This window comes from Paramormyrops kingsleyae, chromosome 2, assembly GCF_048594095.1.
Source record: "Paramormyrops kingsleyae isolate MSU_618 chromosome 2, PKINGS_0.4, whole genome shotgun sequence".
Lineage (NCBI taxonomy): Eukaryota > Metazoa > Chordata > Actinopteri > Osteoglossiformes > Mormyridae > Paramormyrops > Paramormyrops kingsleyae.
Window position 1 is genome coordinate 15,121,405 of NC_132798.1, and position 23,065 is coordinate 15,144,469.

General features: G+C 49.2%; 1 protein-coding gene across 2 annotated transcripts in view; it reads left to right on the top strand.

Moving 5' to 3' along the window:
• The window catches only part of grid2 (glutamate receptor, ionotropic, delta 2), a 312,014-nt gene that overhangs the window by 203,202 nt on the left and 85,747 nt on the right, over positions 1 to 23,065 (top strand). For both annotated transcript variants that reach the window (XM_023836747.2, XM_072706413.1), the window contains exons 7-8: positions 3,508 to 3,669; positions 6,487 to 6,606. In XM_023836747.2, coding sequence (XP_023692515.1) covers positions 3,508 to 3,669; positions 6,487 to 6,606 — 282 coding nt within the window. The remainder of the gene's footprint in view (positions 1 to 3,507; positions 3,670 to 6,486; positions 6,607 to 23,065) is intronic.

The window sequence follows — 23,065 nt, forward strand, 5'->3', positions numbered from 1 at the left end:
TGAACATGTTGTTGCAGTAAAACATCCTAAGCCATAGAGGGCGCTGCTACATTTCCTGCAGGCATTAGCTGGTGTGGAAGTTAAATAAGAGAGAAAGCTTTGATCCACCGTGCCAACAGGGAGAATGTTTCTGTTTTGATCACTCCTGTTTGGCAGCACTGTACTACTTTTTCTAAACTGTATTTTTCCAGCATAGTGATATTTGGGAGTGATCAAGTGGTCTGGCAGGCAGAATGTCAGCTCAGTGGGGTGCTGGGGACAGCTGAGTTAGTGGCGTGGAGGCAGAGAACTGGTCAGTTTGGCTCACTTTCCAGGGCCCAATTTCACACAACGATGGAGCGCAATTCCATGACAACCATCAGCAACCATCCCCACAGGCACAAATGGTCCCCACAACATCAAAATAACAGGTTTTTATTACATTGTGGGGAACATTTGGTCCCCACAAGGTAATATAAACATAAGCCACACACACACACACGGTCCATGTACTCATATGTTTGTGAGGACCCTCCATGCATTTTTATAAGAAAAACCCTGTTCCCAAACATGGCAACCTTAACCCCTACCCAGCCCTAACCTTAACCATAAGTAACCAAACAAAATACAAGACTTCTGGCATTTTTACCTTTTTGATTGCAGTCACAGATTTTAATAAAATGTCCCCACAATTTAAAAAGTTCCAGGTTTTTATCACACTATGGGGAAATCTGGTCCCCACAACGTAATAATTACAAAAACATACATACACACACTCTCAATTATTCTCACGAGTCCCAGCAACACACACAAACACTCCTGACTGTACTGATGAGACACACACACATACACACTTGACCGCACTGACTGACTGTATATCCCTGCACTGATGGCTCTGCTTGAGATCAGCTGGCCACGTTACCATAGAATTGTCCTGTTTGTTACCCAGCATCCCACCCTGCCCTCCTGCCCCCCTGTAAACAGCGCCCCACAGGGTCGTAACCAGTGCCAGGTGGGCCCGCTCGGACAGCTGGCGGTCGTTTTGTTCCACACGGCACTCCGCTGAGCACTCAGGCCTGCGTGGGGCAGCCTAATGATGGCAGCTCAGTGTATATTAGTGATCTGAGTGTATCTGCTGAAAGCCTGTAGGTCTAATAAAATCCCCACTATCCACAGAAACTGCTGCTCACGTCCCTCCTCCTTTGGCTTCACTGCTGGGAAATGTATATAAATAAACAAACAGATATGAGAGCCACGCTTCCCTTTGCACGGTCTGGCCCCTGTATGCAGAGTGCGCTCGACAGCGAGGCAGTTCCTGTTTGTGTGTCTGTGTGTTTCTTTCGGTAATAAAGTGCCCCAGGCTCCAGCAGAGCTAAATAAATGTTTATGGCTGTAATTTATATTCCTGTATTTCTCTGCTGACATGTAGCATACTGTACAAAGAGGATTATTTAAAAACACGAATAAATAATATACATAAATTGACTGCTAACTTTAAGAGGAGTACATAAAACTTAGGACCATTTCCATTTTCTAACATGGTGTTTTTCCTGGCTTTCTGAGTGCCGCTTGGGAATCAGCTTTGATTTTATGGGAGCAATTAAGCCAAACATTACATCACGTGCTATCAAAGCGTTATAATGTTGTTCTGGGCTGAGGCTTACCCAACAAGCCAAAAAGCCCCCAAATGATTCAGAGTGGCTGCAGAAATTGAGGCAGGTTTTGTCCATCACATATTCACTGATGACATTCATCTGCGGTCTGTGTCTATGTGTGGGTTCTGTGTCTATGTGTGGGTTCTGTGTCTATGTGTGGGTTCTATGCCTATGTGTGGGTTCTATGTCTATGTGTGGGTTCTGTGTCTATGTGTGGGTTCTGTGTCTATGTGTGGGTTCTGTGTCTATGTGTGAGTTCTATGTCTATGTGTGGGTTCGTCACTGCCTGACTAGGGGGGTTGGGGGGGCTCTCCAAGTCAGTTGTCCCTCATTGGGACTGTGTAGCATAACAGCACCGTTCAATACAACATCAAGTGTGCGTGAGCATTTCAGACTAATAAACAGTGGAAACCACTCCAGTCTGCTTATTACATTCTCATTAAAATGGAGACAACACTCCGACTGAATTGTTGCTCGATCGATCAACGTGAAATGAACTCCCCTGTGCCTCTCAGTCCCCTTTCCCCTCCAGCCAATGTGCAGACTCTCTGGGGGTGTGCTGTTAGGACAGTAGGTGGCATGTCGGTTGAGGATCTGGTGCTGTAACCAAAGGATTGTATGTTTGGAAACATGGCAGTATTCTGCTCTTGTGCCTTTTAGAAAAAAGTCATTTTATAATCACGCTGCATAAAAGTGCTAGCGTATGTAAGTTGATTTGTGATTGTTTGAGCTGCAATAAATTATGCAGCTTCACAGAACAGACACTGCTGGTTTTGTAATATTCCCGTTCTGTTAGAAGTCCTCACATGTTGATCTTCTGTGCTGTTTTATGTTCCTCTGTCAGGTTCAACATTTCTATCACCTAGTCTGAGAATGATTGACGACTCTGACTACAATGTGTACACTAAGCTCACAGCATTGATGCGAAGCGGAGACAGGGATTGTGAGATTTCTCTTCCACAAAAGCAGATTCAGATCCTCTGCTGGGACCTTAAGCGCTCGCTCAAAAGTACTAAGAGATGATGTCGGCCATTTTGACTGACAAAACTCCATTAAAAAAAGGAAAATGATGAATGAATGTGGTGGCTGGTCGATCAAATTATGACATCACTTATGGATAGGGTTGTCAAAGTTAATGCGTTAGCGTTAATCTTAATGTCATAATGTGTTATTATTTCTTTCTTTGCGCTAATTTTAATTGCGCTAATTTTGGTACCCCAGTGGGGGAATAGTATGGGCAAAAATTGTTAATAGGGCTGTCAAAGAATTAGTTTTTTCGTTAAATCACAAAACAATTTTTTTATTAATCACTACTGTGTAAATGCGTTAGCTTTGACCAAAGGATTGTTATCCATGTATAAGGATAACATGGAGATGCCACGCAGAGTATGAATGATGGGATCAGCAGATACAGATTCATAAAGAGGGTGAGGTGCGGCCTTATCTGTGACGGTAAAGTAAATGCCGTGCCTCGCTTGGGGAGCACAATCCCTTGTACAAACAGTATTTAGGACGGTTGTTTGCAGGAAGGAGATTTACGATGTAGGGCGAGAGGCAACTGTGGGTTCCTTTCTGCATTTACTCAAGAACTGCCACAAAGTCTTTCTTCCCTCTGGAATAATTACCAGTGAAGGATTCCGCAGTAAAACTACGGCTCATGGTGCTCAGCTGGGCTGTTCGCTTAAAGATATGCTGCCCCCTGCTGTAAGGTGCTGACTGTGACAAAAAAGTATCTGAGCCCTTTAAGGTTGTCATGGACTTGTTATGGGTTTTAAAGGGACGTTGATGCACTTCGTATGACAATGACGCAAAGGAGAAATCTGATAGCTGTCCATGGCTCACTCACCTCGGGCCTCTCGCCTCTGGTCTCCAGATCACCAACCGCTACATCTATGACACGGTGCTGCTGCTGGCCAACACCTTCCACAAGAAGCTGGAAGACCGCAAGTGGCACAGCATGGCGAGCCTCTCCTGCATCCGCAAGAACTCCAAACCCTGGCAGGGGGGCCGCTCCATGCTGGACACCGTCAAGAAGGTGGGCGTCTCCCGCAGCCTCTTTGCGTGCGTGTGCGTGAATGCCTGTCAGAACGTGTCTAAATGCCCGAGGATTCTGGGCCAGCCAGGAGTAGAAGGACTTGAGCATTAAATCAATAATTTACGGTCAAGGGGACCATACTTCAGTAACGTTTCATTAAGTGTCCCTAGATAACCCATTAGATCTGCAGTTAGGAGGCCAATGAACCATCAGTGAACACAATCACAGCGCCATTATCTACTCAATGAGACCGCAATACGAAATGTGACAGAGGAGTCGGTCAAGAAGACCATTTTCTGCGCAGAGAGACTCAGCTCTATTCTGTAATGGAAATTAGGCAGGGGATGTGAGCCGTTTCTCTAGCTGTGGCGGGGAGGATAAGGCCGGGAGCTCATGCAACACTTGCCGTAGTTTGCAGACTTAACAGGTAATGCAGCGGCTAACTTGGTTTGCAAGGTCAGCAAGTTATGAGGTGGTTAACTCAGTTAGTGGCCTACTGTCTCTCTGAGTCCCCCCTGAACTCGCATTTAAGCTGGTTTAGGAAAAAGCTGGCATTACACAGAGTGGCAGCGCCAAAGCTGGGCAGGTCTCTCTGCGCCAAAGATACGAACTGAGCAGCTCAGCATCCAAAACCTGGCTTCTGGGTGAACTCTCTAAGTGGCCTAAAAGATCTGCTGAACAAATAACGAGTCCTCAGAAAAACAGGGCTCTTCGTCTGTCATGAGCACGACTTAGGAGAGCGAATGTCTGCAAGATCCTTTCATTTTTGCATTCGTTATTTGAGCTTGTAGGTTTCAGTCACTCTTCCAGTACTCAGCACTTTCTTGCTTTCTTGTCCTGATTGGTAGGTTAAAAAAAAAGCATCTTTAGGGCATCAGGTCATGAACTAAACTGAGGAAAGCAAACCTCTGCAAGATCTTTTCATATTTGCATTCCTTAAAATATTTATTTAATGTAGCGACTCTAATGTTTGAAATGTGAATTTTCTTCTGAGGATCCTGCAACAACCTTATTAGTTTTCCAGTTTCTCACTCGAGGGCAAAAATCATCAAAATCTGAGTGTCTTTGAATTTCACGGAAGTGGGTGAGATGCTGGGGATTTTATTAGGAGACCAGCTGCTAACGCCAGGCCCCTGTACCATGTCGGAGTGTGAAGGTTCTGCATGTTTGAATCATGACAGATGCTCGGTGGACTTGCTTGTTTCAGCTACTGCCTTTTTGTCTGAATTTTGACCCACGCAAAACCACGTCGGTTGTTAGGTACAGTTAGCAAAAGAGTCATCCTCTCAGTCTTGTTAAGGTCTTAGCTGTGAATCAGAATCAGCATCAGCTTAAAAAAAACCCAAACGGGACAAGTCCACCAATGAGTGATCCCCGTGGGTGCTGACACGCCCATTACCTGCAGACTGATTGGCTCTTCTACTTAGGCACAGAGTCCTGTTTCTGTAATGATGTGGCTGTGCTTATAAAAGACAGCCGTGCCGCTGTGCTGTCTGAGAGTCTATTTGCCGGGGCTTTGCGGGCCTTTTCCTTAATGCACTGATTTTCAGTCCCAGTCTCAAAGGGCCTCAAAGGGACTGCAGCAGTCTGTCTAATTCAGCCAGTCAACAAGCCTTGATTAGCTGAATCAGGTGTGTTAGCACAGGGCTACAAGCAGAATTGAAAAGCTCTGCTTTAATGAACTCTTTGTTTTGACCTTGCCTGGCGCCTCCTGAAACATTTGTTTCCCCAGCCGTGGATGTGGGACCCGGCCCCCATTAACTAGCACAATGGCCCCCTCAGCTCACAGTGACAAGACATCTGTTTGCAGGACTGATTGCTGTCCAGGCCTTAATTTGCTGCATGCGGGTGGATTGAGTCTCTCCATTGTCTGCTCCTGGGCTGCGGAGATGAATCAATGCACTCGCCACCAAACTGGAGCTCATTCAAATAAATGTGCAATAGTGGGGTGGCAGTCCTGCTGGAAGCCATGAGGGAGGGTGGAGGGCGAAGACGCAGAGTCTTCCTGAGGCCTCATGAGTCCTCACGCACACACGCACTAACCTTCCGCACACTCTCCAGTCCAACAGACCAGGCTGCCTCTCTTGGGGCAAATCCCTCAATGGTCAAATAGGCTACATTTCTGGGCAGAGAGTTGGGCATCATGGGGAACGATGATGTAAATCATGTGATGCTTCCACACATCTCCTATCTTGACCATCATCCCGCAGAGGGGTTGGCCAGGACGCTGATAGCAGAATGGCTTGTGTTCCCTTATGCTGGCTTTTCAGAGATGTCCTCAAACAGGTTTCTTGAGTAACTGATAAAGCTCATACCAGCTAACTTCATAGCGTGCTGCTTTCAGTGTGACTGCAGAAGGAATGCACCGTTATCCCTCCTCAGACCGTTTTCATTTAGCGTGTTTGGAGATGGAAGCCGCCTGTGATATCGGTAAATGAACAGGACTGATGCACCATAAGCAGGTTGTCGTGGCGACTCAGAGGACCAATCAGACACGGCCGGGGTGTCTTTGCCCAGACCTAGCCACATCAGGGCGGAAGTGTGGATGTCAGCTCCTGGCCGTGATCCTGATTGATGGCTCTTCACACAGGATGTTTTCCCCTGAAAGAGGCATAAACACGCACCCCGTCTGTCCTGTGGACTATAGATACGCTCCTCACACACAGTCTTGTCTTTTATGTCGATGATGTGATGATGATGTCCTGTGGGGTTCCCCGCTGGATGTGAAGCTGTCTGTCACGTCGATGATGTGATGATGATGTCACGTGGGGATTCCCCACTGGACGTGAAGCTGTCAATCTCTTCTGTGCCGTGCAGGCGGGGGTGAGCGGCCTGACCAGCCTGTTGGAGTTTAACGAGAACGGAACTAACCCCAACATCCACTTTGAGATCCTTGGCACCAACTATGGAGAGGACCGAGGACGGGGTGTTCACAGGGTAAGTGCCCCCCCTCCCCTCCCCTTCAAGCCACCAGGTATGCCGGCCCGCCTCTCTCTTATCGGTCTATACACCGAAACCCAATTGCTCTGCTCCCTCCTCTCGATGCGGACAGTAATTACATTAATTTAGGGACCGCAAAGATTTTAATTGATAATCATAGCGGTCTAATGGATTTTCTCAGCATCCCTCTGTGAGGCGTTCGGTGTATCCGTGCGAGTTGTTTATCTCTTTCTCTGTTGTTTGTTTATCCTCCTTCGGTCGAGTGCGGCAGCAGTTGCAAAGACAGATTCCCTGAGCCAACAGCGATAATTAATCTGTTTTTCCCGCTCATATCCCGTTAACGACCTTATCCGTGTAACCATGGCGTCGGCCTGCCTGGATCCTGCTTTTGCCGTCACTCCGCTCGTCTTGCCGAACATGGATCGATTAGCTGGGGCAGCGGTGACGTTTGTGTTTTTTTTTTTGTGTGCCGGCTGTGGTTATTTCAGGTTACGGTGGAACTTTCCGGAAGGCTGCCTACTTCGCCGCGTAGGAGAGTTTTAAAGTGGTGTTGGAAGAGTTCCCATACGTCTCCCTCACTGGGGACCTGGGGAGGCGAGACAGTGCCGCACCTCCCTTCACATACCCACTCAGCGGGGGCACGACAGACGCACTCCCCTCCCTCGAGCATCTGGGGCTCCAGGTCCCTCAATTTTCAACAGGGATGGCATCACCTGCCCAAAAAACTCTACCTCATCTCTAAAGGGGTTGTCCGCAGATTGCAGATTAAATTGTCGCATTTCATTAGGGGTAACGGTCTCGGACAAACGCAAAATGCACCACACATCCAAGGATTAAATTAATTTCAAAGTGTAGAGTAATTACATTAACTCCGACCACTAATCGGCGAAGGTAATTACTTCTGAGGGGATAAATACTTATTAAACCGCTGGAAGCAGCTACTCCGATGCCCCCCAGTGTGGGAAAGGCCAAAGGCCTCTGCGATTGTTTTGAACAGAGTAGCCGCATTGCTCAGCCTGGATTAAAATGGACTAATTACATGCGATTCGAAAATTGATTCCATCTTTGATTGACGACTAAGAAAATTGTCCTGGGTCCGTTCCACTCAACCTGCGTGGTGTTTTTTTGTGGTATGAGGGGAGGAACACATCAAATCCCAAACCACACCGGCAATCACGCACGGTCAGATAGCGAGCACACAAATAAACGCCTTTACCACAGATAAACCGATCAGGGGTCGCTGCTCGCTTTGTGAGAGATTTACAAAGGAGTATTACCGCTGGCAGAATAAAGGAGTCATTTCGGTGAGGGAGGTGCACGTCCATGGCTATGAAGGGCGTCTCGGAACCGTTTCCATGCAAACGTCAGTCCGAGGCAGGGCCAGCCGGTTTTTAAGAAGTACAGCCAGTCGCAGTTCACGCAGAGGGAGCCCGTGGTGAGAGTGCACAGCGAACACCACTTATTACATGTGAAAATGCACTTTTATGGGTAAAGTCGTACAAGCATCCGGGCAGTGGTCTGCCGAGCGGCGGGGGGAAAAGTCACGCTCAGATGAGTCATCCTTCACGCTTGTTTTAACAAGCCGCTCCCAGTGTGGAACTTGCTGGAAAAAGCCTTCGGGCTAGAGAGTTTGTTACTCCTGATGACTCTGTTACGGTGTAGGGTGAATTTTCCTGGCATGTTTCTGGTACACTCAGCCCCCAAAGTGAAGGCCGACAGATAACATTCCGGGTGCTCACACTCGTCCATCTCTCCCATTGGCGGGGTGACAATGTCACCCTCCGCAGGGTAGGAGTGGTCATTGGATGGTTTGATGAGCAGGAAGGCATTGTGAACTGTGTCAGCAAGCTGGCTGAACACCCGACGCTGAATGGTGCTCGAGACCTCGATCAGGGAAACACCAGATGGATGGGATGTCATGGAGTAATAGTGTCACACCACCCGAGGGACATGCAGACCCTGACAAACTCCATGCCAGAATGCTCTGATCCTTCTTTGGCAGCTTGTGGTGACCCAAAGCCCTATTAAAACACTCTAATGATGGTTATTGCATTTTAGTAATTAGCCGTACTCCTACCGGCTTAGCTAGACGAGGTACTGCTGGTACGGTAAATCTTCTGCCAGTTCCTGATTTTCTGTTCCTCCTTCCTGTTGAACCATTTAGTATCTATTCATATAACAGCCCTGAGTGTTCGATCATCCACTAGATCTTTCCAGACTGTTAAACTGCGAAGTGTCAGATGGAACTCAGAGTCAGATTCATTGTTCCGGAATGATTTATTCTTTCTTGTGTTCCTTTCTTTCTTTGCTAATTAGCTTCGTAAAAATAAGCTGATTAGGGTTGGGTGGGTTCGCACTGATTGATTTTCCTGATGTCGTTTAGCATCTCCCTCATCAAGCTGGGAGTGATTTTCTTGTCGCTCGGAAGGTTTGGCCAAGGCGGCGCCACCTGCTGACAGATAGAGGCGAGGGTCACCAATGGGTACTAGGTATGCCTGTGACTGCTGTCACGCCATCAATATCCCATTTACTGTACTTTAGCAACGGTGTTGTAGGAGTACCTAACTAAAAGTTGACCTTGTTGCTCAGTTTCGACTCAACTCACTCAGAACCCCCCCCCCCCCCCCCCCTGCTTGTGTTCATGGCAGCTTAATCTGTTAGGGCATAGTTCTAATAACACCAAGGTCATGGGTTCAATTCCCATATGTGCTACTTGTGCCTTTATCTTCACCTTAATTTCCCCTCGAGGTTCTAATAAAGTTTATCTTTCTAGTAATAAAAAATAAATACAGAGAGTCACACCTCTCAGTCACAGGTCATCAGACAGACACCCATACGTACCCCCCCACGCACGGACGTATCTCGCGGTTGCAGATCACCGCACACACGCGCACGCACACACATACACAGATGTTCCCCATAGTAACCGAGGCTGTCACAAGCAGCTACACGCGTGCAAAAACACGTGTCAAGAGACACGTGAATGCCTGACAGCACCGTGAATCACATAAAACACAGGCAGATGGGCCACGCGTGTGTCACATATCCAGCAAACAGAACCTCGGCAGGGGGTTCTGACGGTGGAGCTGAGTTTTATTTTTGTGTTCCTCCTTAGAATCAGAGGGGTAATGGGGCAGGAACAGGAAGGAGAAAGAGACCCAGAGGAGACTCTGCATGTCTCTTGGTATTTAGAGGTACGGGGGGGCTTGATGAAAAACCAGCCACACCATTATATACATCTACCTGACAACAAGGAGCAGGTGCAACAGTTCAGCATTGATGATCGTGGTGACCTGAGTCTTGAACCTTAAGCAAGTAGCTGCCCTACCCCATCCTTCAACAAAGATGTATGTGGATGGTTCAGGCATCCATACTTACTGCCACTGTTGCAGCCACCTGTGTGGGGGGAGCATCTCTATCAATAATACCGGACAGGCGTAATTCATCATGATCATTATCATCGCTGTGCAATTAATTTTCTAATCCATTAGTTTTCGCGGCTATGCGGTGCGTTCCGCGTTCCGCGTTCCACGCTCCGCTCCCGCCACTGTAAGCCTCATCGCACCGGCCTGTCTGGTGTGTAATTGCTTGGTGAGCTGTTACATAACCCCTGTTAATGACCGCAGAGTTTCAGCCGAACGGCAGCCTGCAAGCAAAGGATTTTTGTCAGGTTTCGTTGGAGGGAATTCTTGACTGCGGTTTGGGATCCACGCCGCTGGAGATTACGTATGGAGGCTAGGGTTAGACTGGAGATAGAGATGGTCCTCAGTGTGCTCCTGGAGATCAGGTGTGGACCCCAGTGTGAAGCTGGGGTTAAGATTGACTTTCAGCATACAGCAGGAGTTAGAGATGTATCTCAGTATTCTGCTGGAAATCAGGTTTGGATGCCACTGCGAAGCTACGTTTAAGATTGGGTTTCAGCACAGATCAGGAGATAGAGATGCGTCTCAGTGTGCTCCTGGAGATCGGGTGCAGATCCCTGGTGGAACATGGAAACGTGAGGGAGCAGAAGGTTGAATCTCAGTTGGTGCCATGTTTCCTGCCCTGGTTCATCTGGAGATCATTTAGTCACCCGCTTGTGCTGCCTTGTCGTTAGTTATGTGGAGCATGAGCCACTTTATGAGAATAACTGGGGCGCAGAGACTTCAAAAGGACACCCGGGCCGACGTCCCACATCAGCGGCCCGGCGGCCAGACACATGCCGCGCATAATTCCAGAGGTAACCTTTGCATAAGTTAAAGTCAAATTATTAGTCAAAGCTGGGGACAAGGGGCTAAGTGGCGCACCCTGCAGACCCCTTTAGGCTGGCATTAATTGTCATTCGGAGGCGGCAATGTCATGGAGTGACACAGGGCTGGACGGAAATGTTTTCTCCTCCGTGTGAGGGATTCGGAGGCCGGAATGTGCAGGAGCCGCAAAGTCCCGCACCGGCAAAGCGGACCCCCTGCGGGCACGGATCCCCATTTCCCCCCCTGATTTTCCATCCCATTAGGTAGATTCAGATGTTCTTTCACAGAGAGTCTTCGTCCCTGGAGGAGTGGAGGGAGCACTGATCGATTTGTCCTGCTCCGGAGCCTCCTCTCCCAACCCGCTAAACGCCTGCCTCTCCCCACCGTCTGACCCACAGGCTGCCTGTGCCTCCACATCCCGACGGGTCAGATAGACGTTTTCTTGGGTGTGACGGCTCACACCCCCTCGCTCCCCTGATGTCTCTGAGTGGCTGTCTCCTCTTCTGCTCTCCCTCCTCCCCCTCTTTCATTATTTAAGGTCAGGATGGTTACTGACTAGAGCAGCCAGAGCGGCCTTTTGGGGCCCTTGTTTACGTGGATTTATTTAGCAAATTCTTTTATCCTAAGTGATGTATGTTTGTATCTGCGATCAGAAGGTTGCTGGTTTGAATCTTATGCTTGGCAGATTAGCCACATCTCCATTGGGCTCTTGAGCAATGTCCTTAACCACCACCCCCCAACCCCCCCCGCCCAAAAAATGCTCCAGGGGCTCCGATTAAATGGCTGACCCAAGCTTCTGTGTTACCTCTATAAGCGTCTGCCTTATCCAGAAAAGCATGATGGGATATGTGCAATGACCTCGCTGAACACATTCCTATGTGCCTGTACTTGTGCAAATGGGACAAAGCTTCATTTTCATTTAATACCCTGGAGCAGCTGGCGTTAAGGGCTTCACTCAAGGGCCCAATGGTGACATCACATTGCCAACCGCAGCGTTCATGTCATAATGGATGCACGGTCTTAACCCACAGAGCCACACTCTGCAGAAGCTGGATATGCACACGTAATCAGATCATATTCCATCCATCCATCTTCCATCCATCTTCCATCCACTTGCTCATTGCAGGGTCAAGGTGATTTCCATCCCATTGTTTGCAGCATTTTGGTTTGCAAATTTCTCGTTCCGTAGTCTTACTTTCAATATTGAACTATAATGTACTTTGTGCCACCTACTGAAAGGAGAGAATCTGCTCAATGACCCAGCTTAGTCTGCTGCTAATTAGGTCACGTAAAAACTAGGGGAAATTACGGATGGCCCCGTCAGGAGCACCGGTAGGTAGCTGGGCGCGGCCTGACGTCACTGCCTGCTCCTGTGCTAGTCAACTACAGATAAGACGACAGCAGGGTGTCCATCCTATTAGACACAGGTGATCTTCTCATGCCTTTTATCTACCAGGAGAATCGTCTCATTATTCTTCACATCGAGAAGCTGTCAGGATGTGTCAGCAGCTGTTTTGGATGTCCTGATAGATCGGCGTGTGGTGGAAATGATGTGTGGGCGATGTGAGGCGGTGTGGGCGATGTGAGGCTGCGTTGGCGTCGTGTGGCTCTGTGAGTTAGGGCATGCTACTTGCGGTCGGAATGTTGCCAGTTCAAATCCCACGGCAGGTAACATCATTTCACCACCGGGTCCCGAACAAAGCCCTAAGTTGGTAAGCTGGCCTTCAGGTGAACACACGACATATGTGAGCTCACTGAGATCACATCTTGGAGCCTGCTGTCACTGCAGCTGTCGGTCGCTGCCTGCTTTTACTTGAATGGACTAGTAACTAATGAGGTGAGGTCATCACTGGAAGGTGTTGAGGTTGATCATAATGACCCTGCCTTCAGTGTCTTCCATTGTTAAGTAATGGGTAAAGTAGGGTGGGTAAAATCAGTACCCATAATTAACAATTATATTTATTAATAGATACTAATTTAATATTATTTCCATCTATCTTCTGTCCCCGTTTGCCCTGTTTTAGGGTTATGGGGGTCTGGAGCATATATGGGTCAGCCCATAGCAGGGTGCACTCACACACACACACACACACACACGCACGCACCTGTAGGGTAAACATATCCTTATGGGGACCGCTCATTCATTTCAATGGAAAAAATGCTAACGCTAACTATGACAACCTTGTCCCCCACCCTGCCCTAACCATAACCATAAGTAACCTAACAAAATACAAGAGTTTTTGCATTTTTAGTTTTTTCATAGCAGTCACCGATTTTTATAAAATAGAGTTTTCCCTTATGGGGACCAGGAAACCGGTCCCCATAAGGGAAAAAAAAACGGATATTTATCACATTATGGGGACATTGTGTCCCCATAAGGATAGGTAAACCCGCTCGCACACACACACACACACACACAACATTCAGTAACTCTAGGTCACCTTAGCATGTTTTTAGACTGTGGGGAAAAACTAGAGTACCTGGAGGAAGCGTCATGACGACACAGAGGGAACGTGTAGACTCCACGTAGGAGCCCTGGCAAAGACTCGAACCCTGGTCCCAGCGGTGTGTGGAAACAGTGCTATCCACTGCACCGACTCCGTAATATTATCTCCTTAAATTATTACAAAAGAATGACAAACTCCAACCGCAATAACAATAATAGGCAGGAGCAGCAGTAAGGTTGCTGAGTGCAGAGCGCCCCCTGCTGCTCGTTTTTGGATAGCATCGCCGTCACTCGTCACTTGGCCAGCAGCAGACGCAGAGTGCTGTCAGGGCTCTCCAAAATACCTCTGCTCCCCCAAGTGAGGGTGAAAGGCGCTGACCTGTGAGCGGTCATGGAGAAGACGGGGCCCGGTGGAAGGGCCCCGGGGCCAGGGTCATGGGGGTGCCGGTGCCGGTCCGCTGCTGCGCTGGGGAGCACGTCGATCACAATCTGCTGTTTGCTCCGAGGCGCAGATGGATCGCTGGTGACCCGGCTCCCCCCCCCCCCCGTCCTCTGTGCTCAGAGTCTGCTGTGTGTCTGAAGGCTCTGCACACAAGCACAAGCTAAGCTCCTCCCTCACCCGCTGGAAGGGGGAGTCTCTTGCTGATTGGCTCCCCTCCTGACCCCCCCCCCCCCCACTGCTGCCCCCTCCTTCCTTCACCCTGCCAGTCCTCCTCCTCCTCCTCTTGTGTGCCCATATGTGGCATCCTGTCACATTCTCTGATTCCTTGGTTACTTCCTGAACACATACGTCTACGTCCCTGCCTAATGGATGCCCCTCAGGGGACTTGAACCTGTCACCTCATGTGTCACCAGAGCCTCTGTGCTGTCGCCGAGGGCTTCTGACGACCTGGCAGGCCCAAAAGCCTCTGTGGGGGCCGTGAATGTGACACCCCGCAGGAGCTGCGTCCTGCTCGCGAATCACGGCTGAGCGCTGTGGAGTGCCCATGTTGACTAAAGGGTCCATATGAATGTTTAGCGTATAGAAACGCGCTGACAGAGCGCGTCGTGGCTGGCGTGCCTCTAACGGGCAGGATTATCACAGGCTGTCAGTTACAGGCTGCTCTCCGCCACTCCCCTACGGGATCCAGGAGTCTGACTGCCAGCAGACTGCTTTCAAAGCCTCGCATCCTCCATCACTAGCTTATTGTGAGTGTCGAGATGGAAAGAATGTCGGTCTTACATCCTAGCCACAGGATTTTAATCCAGTCCTTTGCTCCTTCTTCTGGAGAGGATTTTCATTTTTTATCATTGCTGCAAATAGATTCCTCTTCACCAGCAGTCTGGGACAGCAAAGTCCAATCAGATGCATCAGACTCTTGGGGATCTTGTTTTTGGTTTAGTGGGAGAGTGACTGATGTGTTTTTGGTCTGTTTGGTAACTTAGCACAGTAGTGGGTTGGAGTAAGGGGTGGGCAATCCCGCCCGCCTTCATTGAGAGGGTTCTCCACGTCCACCCTTCAGCAAACTTGCCAATCAGCACGAGCTACAATAAGGGGCGGGCATTATGACCTCCAATGAGGGGGTTATCCGTACCCATCACTTAGCAAAGCTGCCAATCACAGTGGGCTACAGTAAGGGGTGGGCATTTTGGCCTCCAATTAGGGGATTCTTTGCACCAATCATTTAGCAAAGATGTTAACCACAGTGGGTTATGTCACTCTGCTATAGCCAGCTGAACCTCACTGCTCTTGACCAGGTGAGAACTGGCCACTCAAAGATGGATGATATTACCTGGCCACCTGCATCTGTGTTTAGATGCTTGTTGACTTATTTTGTGGTCCTGATCTTTTTCTTCGTGATCACCGGTCACGTCCTGGTACATAGTGCTCGTTTGCGGCATTAGAACCAGCCAGGCCGATGTGGTGTTCATGGTGAGCTCGGCCTGCTCCCTCTCGCTCCCTCCGGTGGGCGGACGCGCGGTGACTCACCGCTCGTCTTCCTGACTGAAGTGGGAGAAACAGCCGCACCGGAGCACACGCGGGCAGATTAAGGACGCGGATCATTACGTCGCTCCGAGCGGGTTCCCTGATCCCGTCACCGTTTGGTTCCACGTTCCCCCAGCTGTGCCTCGGTACCACGCACGCTAAGGTGATTACAGCGGTGAGACTGATCTCGTTGGTTCTGAAACCTCTTCTTCCCCGTTGGCTGCTGTTCCCTGGGAGCCTCAGGGCCCCCACCCTGCGAGGACCCCTCCTCCCCGCCATCTGCTTTTCCTAGACACCCCCTCTGTGGGTCTGTGCTCAATTACAGCGTGTAAACCCGGGATTAGACCCGGGGAATCTGCTCGGTGCTCGTCGCCGACGGAGATGTGCTGTTCGTGACTCCCATGATGCTTGGCGGGAGGAATTAGCATTGTCCCGGATTTGAGCGCTCGCTATACTGCCTTCCAGCTCATGGTTTACATCGTGTGCCCCCCGCCCCCACCTTATTCCCTGACCAATACAACATGCACCCACGATCAGTTTAATTGTTCTACAGACATACCCGATATTGCAGATGCTGTGAATGACAGAAACTATCAAAAAAAGGCTTAGAACCACAAGTGTTGCTCGCTTCAATTTTGTTGTCACATCGCTACACTTGTGAGTACATCTTAGTTCAGGATTGGGAAAAGATGGGGGCCTTACCAGGTGCTTTGTGTGGTTCTAAGTTGCCACATCTCAGGCAGGGGCAGAGGACTGCACAGCTTTGGGGCCGGGGGAGCTGAAAGGTAACCAGAAAGGAACGGATTCATTAAGAACGAGACTGGAATCGGCACTTCTCTCGTAAAAGGAAATGCATACAGATTAGCCGGGAACAAGGGACAGTGTCGCAGCGCGATGTCCTTCATATCAAAGGGAACCTTCATCACACGCTCAGCGTACGGAGAACTGGCACTTTGTTGAGTTTCCTTCTCCAAAACCTTTGGGGGGCCATCCGTATTTCGGGTTTTTTTTTTTTTTTGGGGGGGGGGGGGGGCGGGAGGCTCGTTGGGACTGTAATTCGCTCTCCGAAGCTGCCAGTGTTTCTCTGATCTCAATGTCAATGCTCGTCACATGTGTTCCAGGGCCTGTCGATGTGATCAGCCTCTTAAAACTGTGCCGTCGTTCTGTGATAGTCATGGTAAAAGCCAGGATGTCCATCTTCTACTGCTGCGACTCCCACGGAAGGTAAAAAGCGGCCCAGGTGGGGCTATCGAACACAGTGTCATTACACCGGGCCACTTAAGTGTTTGATGGCAGCGATTAACGGCCTAATTGGAGTAATTTCGCTTTCCCGGTATCAGCATGACCGGACCGCGGGCCGGCAGAAGCAGAACAGGAGAGCTCTGGTGTGGATGATGGAGAAGCTGTCGCTGGCGTGCTGCTTTCTGCTGAAACGCACCAGGAAATCTCCATGACAAAAGTGTAAAAATGCCCATTGGACACCTGCTGATATTAATAATGAAGCTTTTGCTTTTCCTTTGCCGTGTGGCTCGGAGATACGGGCCGAGTTGGGGGGGGGGGGTGGCTGGGGGGGTAGGTATGGCAGGAGCCAGGTGAGACCTTGTCATGCCAGAGGGGGAGGGACTTTTCCACATGGAACATAACGAACAATCACCTTCCAAAGCTGCACACATACTTTAAATACATTTCCCCCCTCCTCTTTCAACTGAGAGGCGAGTGAATGGATCCCGTAACTGCAGTATAAGTTCTAGATGATAACAGGAATTAAACGGACGCATGATGAAATGGAGCTGTTCATTACACGGCTTTAATTGTATTTCAAAGGCTCTCCTCTCCTTTTGTGAGCGTCTCTGCTTTCCCTTGTGAGTGAAAGTGTTATTCCTGGTTGTAGGAGGAAAGTCTTCAACAGGACGTGTGGGATGTGCTTGGAGTTTGTGTCTGGTTGAGACCTACAGGACGTCAGGTATGGTGCGACTGGGGGCCCACAGGTGGCTTTTATACTTGTCTCCAGAAAGCTGCAGGTTCAAATCCCAGAAAGTTGTACCTTGCTTCAGGAGAGGTGAGGCTGTGCTTACAGAAAGCCGCAGTCTCTGGTGATAGCGTCCGTTGGGATCTGCATCGGTGCGCGCTCCTTAAATGTTCAGATGCATTCAGTCGGCAAAGGCTCTTATCGACAGTGAGCATGAGCACTCGCCATTCATGGCACAGTCTGTAATACTTTTGTTTATTCCGAAGGATTTTCACAGGGCAGCCAAGTTAAGTTACTGCTCTCAAGGGCACAAAGATGGCACAGGCTCTGGAACAGCATCCGTAAGCCACTGCAGCACCATCTATCCTTCCTGTTTTATGTTCCTCCAGTGTATCTGTGCCATTCTGGAGCACAGTGTGTTAGCTTGGTGTAGCTAGCTGCGTGCTAGTGTGGTATAGCTATCTACATGCTAGTTGGGTGCAGCTAGCTGCGTGCTGGATGGGTGTAGCTATCTGTGTGCTAGTTGTGTGTAGCAATCTGCATGTAGCTGGGAGTAGCAATCTGCATGCTAGCTGGGAATAGCTAGCTGCATGCTAGCTGGGTATAACTAGCTGTGTGCTAGCTGGGTATAGCTATAATGTCTGCTCTGATCTCCATATTAAAAATGCTTCATCTTTGTCAGATGTTCAGTGGTTAAAAACAGACCTAAATGAGCGTTTTAATTCCTGTTTTAGGACCATATGTTTAGCTATATCGTAACACGCTGGAGACAGGTGAGGGCTTGAGGGTTAGTTGACGTGAGTATGATGAGTTGTGTTCAGAAGTTTTGGAAAACGCTGATCTGAGCCAGTGGTTCCAGTCGTTTGTTCTTCAGAGAATGCGGGAACAGATGCAGGGAGGCTGTCAGCCGAATCCCATAATGTCTTTTATTTATATTTACGGAGTGAGGCTCGCGCGGTTTCTCCACCGCTCAAATTGAATTCAGTTCTGTGAAGCCGGAGAGTCGTTTAATTTATCTCCTCTCTTATTATTCCCGGATAATTCTTTTATTAAAAAGTGAAGTTCGGGGAATCAATCTCAGCTAATTAACGGCAGCAGATTTGTTAGTCTGCAAAACTGCACTTCGACATTTCAATTTCCGTGCGCGTTTGATCTAACGGGCCTGCGGTCCATTAGCCGGTCCCCCCGTCTCCATGAAGCCGTGTTTTCGTAATTGCCTTCTATTACTGGTCCGTCTGCGCGGCAGTGGGAAGACCATGGTGTTTCGAGATAAATAAAGAAAGAAAACTCAACTGTGGCCCAGGGGTTTCAACATGGGTGTCTGATGACACAGATTAAAGGCAAAGTGAAGTCGATGTAATGTGCTGTAAGCTTGGCTGCTGTTCCTCCACGTAAAATCTCTGCGATTAAAATATGACCAATGTAATCGCTATAGCTTCTTGTACCTGTCTTCTTATCTCACGATTATCGCTCCTGGTCTTGACATCCTGGCCTCAGCACCGTGACTCCATGTTTCCGTTCTGACTTGATTTTATAATAGAGCAACACCGAGTTTGTGGACGGCAACACCAAGATTTTGCTGTGTTGGTTTGTTTGTCATTTGCCTTGCTTGGATACTGGGGTGGGGCATTGGCCCCAGCTGAAATCTGATTGGCCCCTGGAGTGTCCCTACTCCTGTCACTCATCGACTGAAAACATACCATGGTAAGCTTGGCCCCTCTGTATGAATTAAGGCCCCACTTATGCTCCCCATCTTAAAAAGTCCTAGAATGGCCCCTGTTTGCTTGCTGTTCGTGCCACTTAGACACTCTGCAAGCTGCTTTCTGGCAAGCCTGGCTCCAGTTTGATAGGGTGGGCCAAGCTTATGACAGGGTGCCCCCTCACCATGGAGCGGGGCCTGTTTTTTGGCATGATTTTTTTTTTTCTCTGAGCTTGTCCTGGCTGTTGTTGACAGGCACTGATGGGACAGCGATTTCCATAGCGCACCAACCCCCCCTCCATGACTAGATAGCACAGCACAGTCTAACACTCCCTGAACACCCTCTGCAGAGGGCAGCGGGGTTGATGTAATCATTACCTTCATGATGGCTCTGACCCCGGACCGCTGCGGACCCTCTGTGCTCTGCGAATTTCTCCTCCTCTGGAGTTCTTAATTAGGCTCTTGTACGGCTCCCTCGATTGACTTCCAGCCACGGTCTGTCTCACCAAGCCGCTCTGTTCGCTGCGTGAATGCTATCGTTTCGAGACATAAATACAGCAATTGCTGTATGCTCCCAAAAATAAATAACACAATGCCAGCTCTAATTATAGTCAATTAATTGTTTAATTAGTAATAATTCTTAGCATCTGAAGTGAAGGATATATCCGTCTCGGATCAGTGTGATATTAATTAGCATTATTTTATGTGAAGGGTACCTTCCGAAACAGGGCTAGGGAGACATATTGAACTTATTGGCAGAAGCAGCACCTGAACTGTGGCCTTAACTGCCAATAGAAACAGTGGATTGATGTGTGTGAGACCCCAATGGAGTGTAATTAATGAAGAGGCTGGCTAGGAAAAGGAAGCAGCATGCATTGTGGGTACACAGGAGCAGAGTGGTGAGCCTCCAAGCCTAACAAACAATTGAGCGGTCATCTTCATGCTCTGCGTGAGCAAATGAAAGTCTCAGCAGGTGTGTGTGTGTGTGTGTGTGTGTGTGTGTGCTTGTGCTTGGTTGTGTGTTCCTTGTGGGGGCAGCCGGAGTCAATATTTCCTTTCTTTATATAAATGCATGTAGACAGTTCATTCCTACCGTAGTAATCGGACTGACAAGTGCATCTCAGATGTAGTAGCTGACAATGTGACCCCTGTTAAGCCGGTCCGCCGTTGCTTCAGTTTCGACCTACCCCAGTAAACCATGCGGCGATTCCACTGAGCAGATTGTTCCTGAACGCTCTCAGGAGGACGCACGTCCGATGAGATACGTACAGCTGTGAGCCGGAGGTCGACGCAGAGACCAGCGTCTGGAGAGCTTTGTGGTCTGCTGGAGAGCCCAGACTTACATCACTGTCTGAGCATTTAAATAACCCCCCATATTGATTCAAATTATAGTATGAGGGCAGTTGTGTAGGTGGTACTTGGGGAGTAGCGCTCTGTCTCTGTAAACGATGGCACACTTTCCTAGTTAATGTGTGTTTTACTAATGCAAGTTAAAAATAGTGCTCTGGTACACTGGCAGACAGGTCGCTGTTAAGAACCCCCCCCCCCAGCCACACTGCTCTTCTGCTCTTTACAGTACATCTCTCCTAGACCACGTGTGGAGAAATGTCCCCCCCACCCCTTATTTTGCTACACAGCTGAGAGCACTGAGACAGATTCTTTCCCGAGGCTGGCACCGCTCTGGTGGCGAGTGAAGGGAGTGCCCAATCTCCTGAGGAAGCTTGGGGGAGGGGCGGGGGGGGGGGTAAGAGTGCTGGTGAGGCCAGCATGCAGGGAGGACAGGCAGCACCCCGCCGTGGGGGCCAGCCAGCTGCATCCCACCATAGCATCTGTAGGCAACATCGTGTCATACTCTGCTTAAAAAGTGCTTTCTTCCTTTTTATATAGTATTATGTGTGTGTCAGTTTTGTGTGACCTCGCTCCACCTAGGTTATGGGATCGATTCCATGCTTGGGTACTCTGGTTTTGGTGGATTAGTTTCTCCCAGTTTCCCATAGCGAGTGTCTGGATGTGTGCCCTTTGCTAGACTGCCATTCGTACCCTGGCGTCTGGGACCAGCTCCAGATTCACTGGGACAGGGTGGTTATGGAAAATGGATGGTGCTGTGTCGACCCAATACAGCTGAGACAGGGAAAATTTGGTCCGTTTCACTGTCTTTGGAAGTCTTTGTGTAAATGGACAAAATGATGCTTGTCGGATTACAGAGTCTCCTAAGGAGACAATTCATGAATAAAAATGCGCCGCCATCCCTTACGGCTACCATGAGAGTGTGGTGAGTGCGTTTCCCCGTCTGCTTCCCTTCAGAGCTCCAAACACTCAGCTTTTTATGCATCTGCTGCTACACGAACGCAGATGCCTCCAGTTGGGAGCTTTAGGTGCCCCGATGCGGAACACGTGGAGGTCAAAACACGCCGGTGTGTGTGTGTGTGTGTATCAGCCCTGATGTTTACGTTTGCACGTGAGTGTGTCTATACTCTTCTACCCTTGAGTTTTGGCAATTTGGGATTATGGACTCTTAATTACTTCTAATTAGGAGTCAAAAAGATATAATAGTATTGGGTGTCTCTTAGTGAGAACATCACTCTGCTTGTGTGTATCTATCTGTGTCTCGTGTGAGTGTGAATGTGGCTCAGCCTGTGTGTGTATTGGCACCTTAACGTTTGGCTTTGTCTACATGTGTAGCACAGAAGTAATGCATGCACCGGTATCCTCTATCCCTGCGTGTCTGAACCTAATGCTGAGACCCTCGAGCAGGACCTGCACTTATGGGTCTGAGAAGCTTCTCAGAGACCGACTGCTTCAGGGAGACCCATCGAGTCACGCTACCCCTGCTCGGTCTGCCGTTGCGTTATGGTAACGCTGGTTTTCAGGGTGTTTTCTGCAGCCATGGGCCAATGGCTTGAGTTGGGCCTAGTGGCCAGGTAACCTCGGGGCGTTTTTCCTGCAGTTTCTCTGGCACGTATCACTCAGACACGCCAGGGCAGCGTATTCCAGTTCTGTTCCGGAACGGCCAGAATCCAGCACAGTTTGCAGATTTTAATCAGCTAATTATCTGGTTTAGTAGGTGAGTCTTAGCAGGGAAATCTGCAAACTGTGTCGCAAACTGGCCCTTCAGGACTGTAATTGGGGAACCCTGCTCTGGGGCAAAAAGATGAGGGGCGGGGTCCACAGGACCGCCTGGAACCCGAGCTCTCTGTGACAAAGATCTGACACCCTGCCACCGAGAAGCTCCTCGGCCGAAGTGTAGAAACGTAAAGTGGAGGTGAAGATACATGGAAGGGAAGTAGCTTTGGGCCGCGGTCTTGCTGGGCACGATCAGCGCCGTTCTGTCACGTGAGGGCTGCGGCACACATCCTGATTCCGGAGACAGAAAGCAAGCCCTTATCTGTGCCTCTGAAGATAAGGACATCCTCTATGCTTCCTGCCAACGCCCCCGGGACTTGAATGGAGCGGCGACATAAAGGACGCTGTTCACCTTAAACAGCTGCTGGATAACTGGGGTGAGGGGTTTGAACCTCTGCTCGAGGAGCTGATTTCCCGTTAAAAGCCGCCAACCCCGTCGGCCTTCTAGAGCGGCGCTCCTTATTGCTGATGTTTATCGAGAGTTCCCAACGAGGATTCCGAGGCAGTGGCCAACGTCACTGTAACCGTAGCGATCCCGGGATGAATGAAACAATATTGATTGTCGTTCTTGGGCCTGTGAAGCTTGACTTCCTGTGAAGTGTAGTAATTGTGGGAGCTTAGATGAAGTTTCCACCGTTTTGTATCCTTTAACGTTTTAAACCAGAACCGCTAAGATAGCTTTACATTTTCACCCATTTGCAGAGCTGGATCTCTTCCATTTGAAGGCTCCACATCATTCAGAGGTGTATCAAAGCTGCCAGTCCAACATTAGGGTTTGTGTCCAGGTCCGGCTTGTTACCTCCGGCGCCCCCTGCTGCTGTGATTGCACTGCTGCGGGAAGTCAGTGCTTCTGCCACGGTGCCTCGATGGTTCTCTGTTCTCTCAAGCCTCGTGTCAGTCATGTTGCACTTACACCAGTTTTTTTTTTTATTGTTGTACCATAGCACAGAAACTTCCCTTTCACATTTGATAAGGTTTGTCCTAGGAACTCTGTACAGAGGAATGTGATCCATTCGTTCACTAA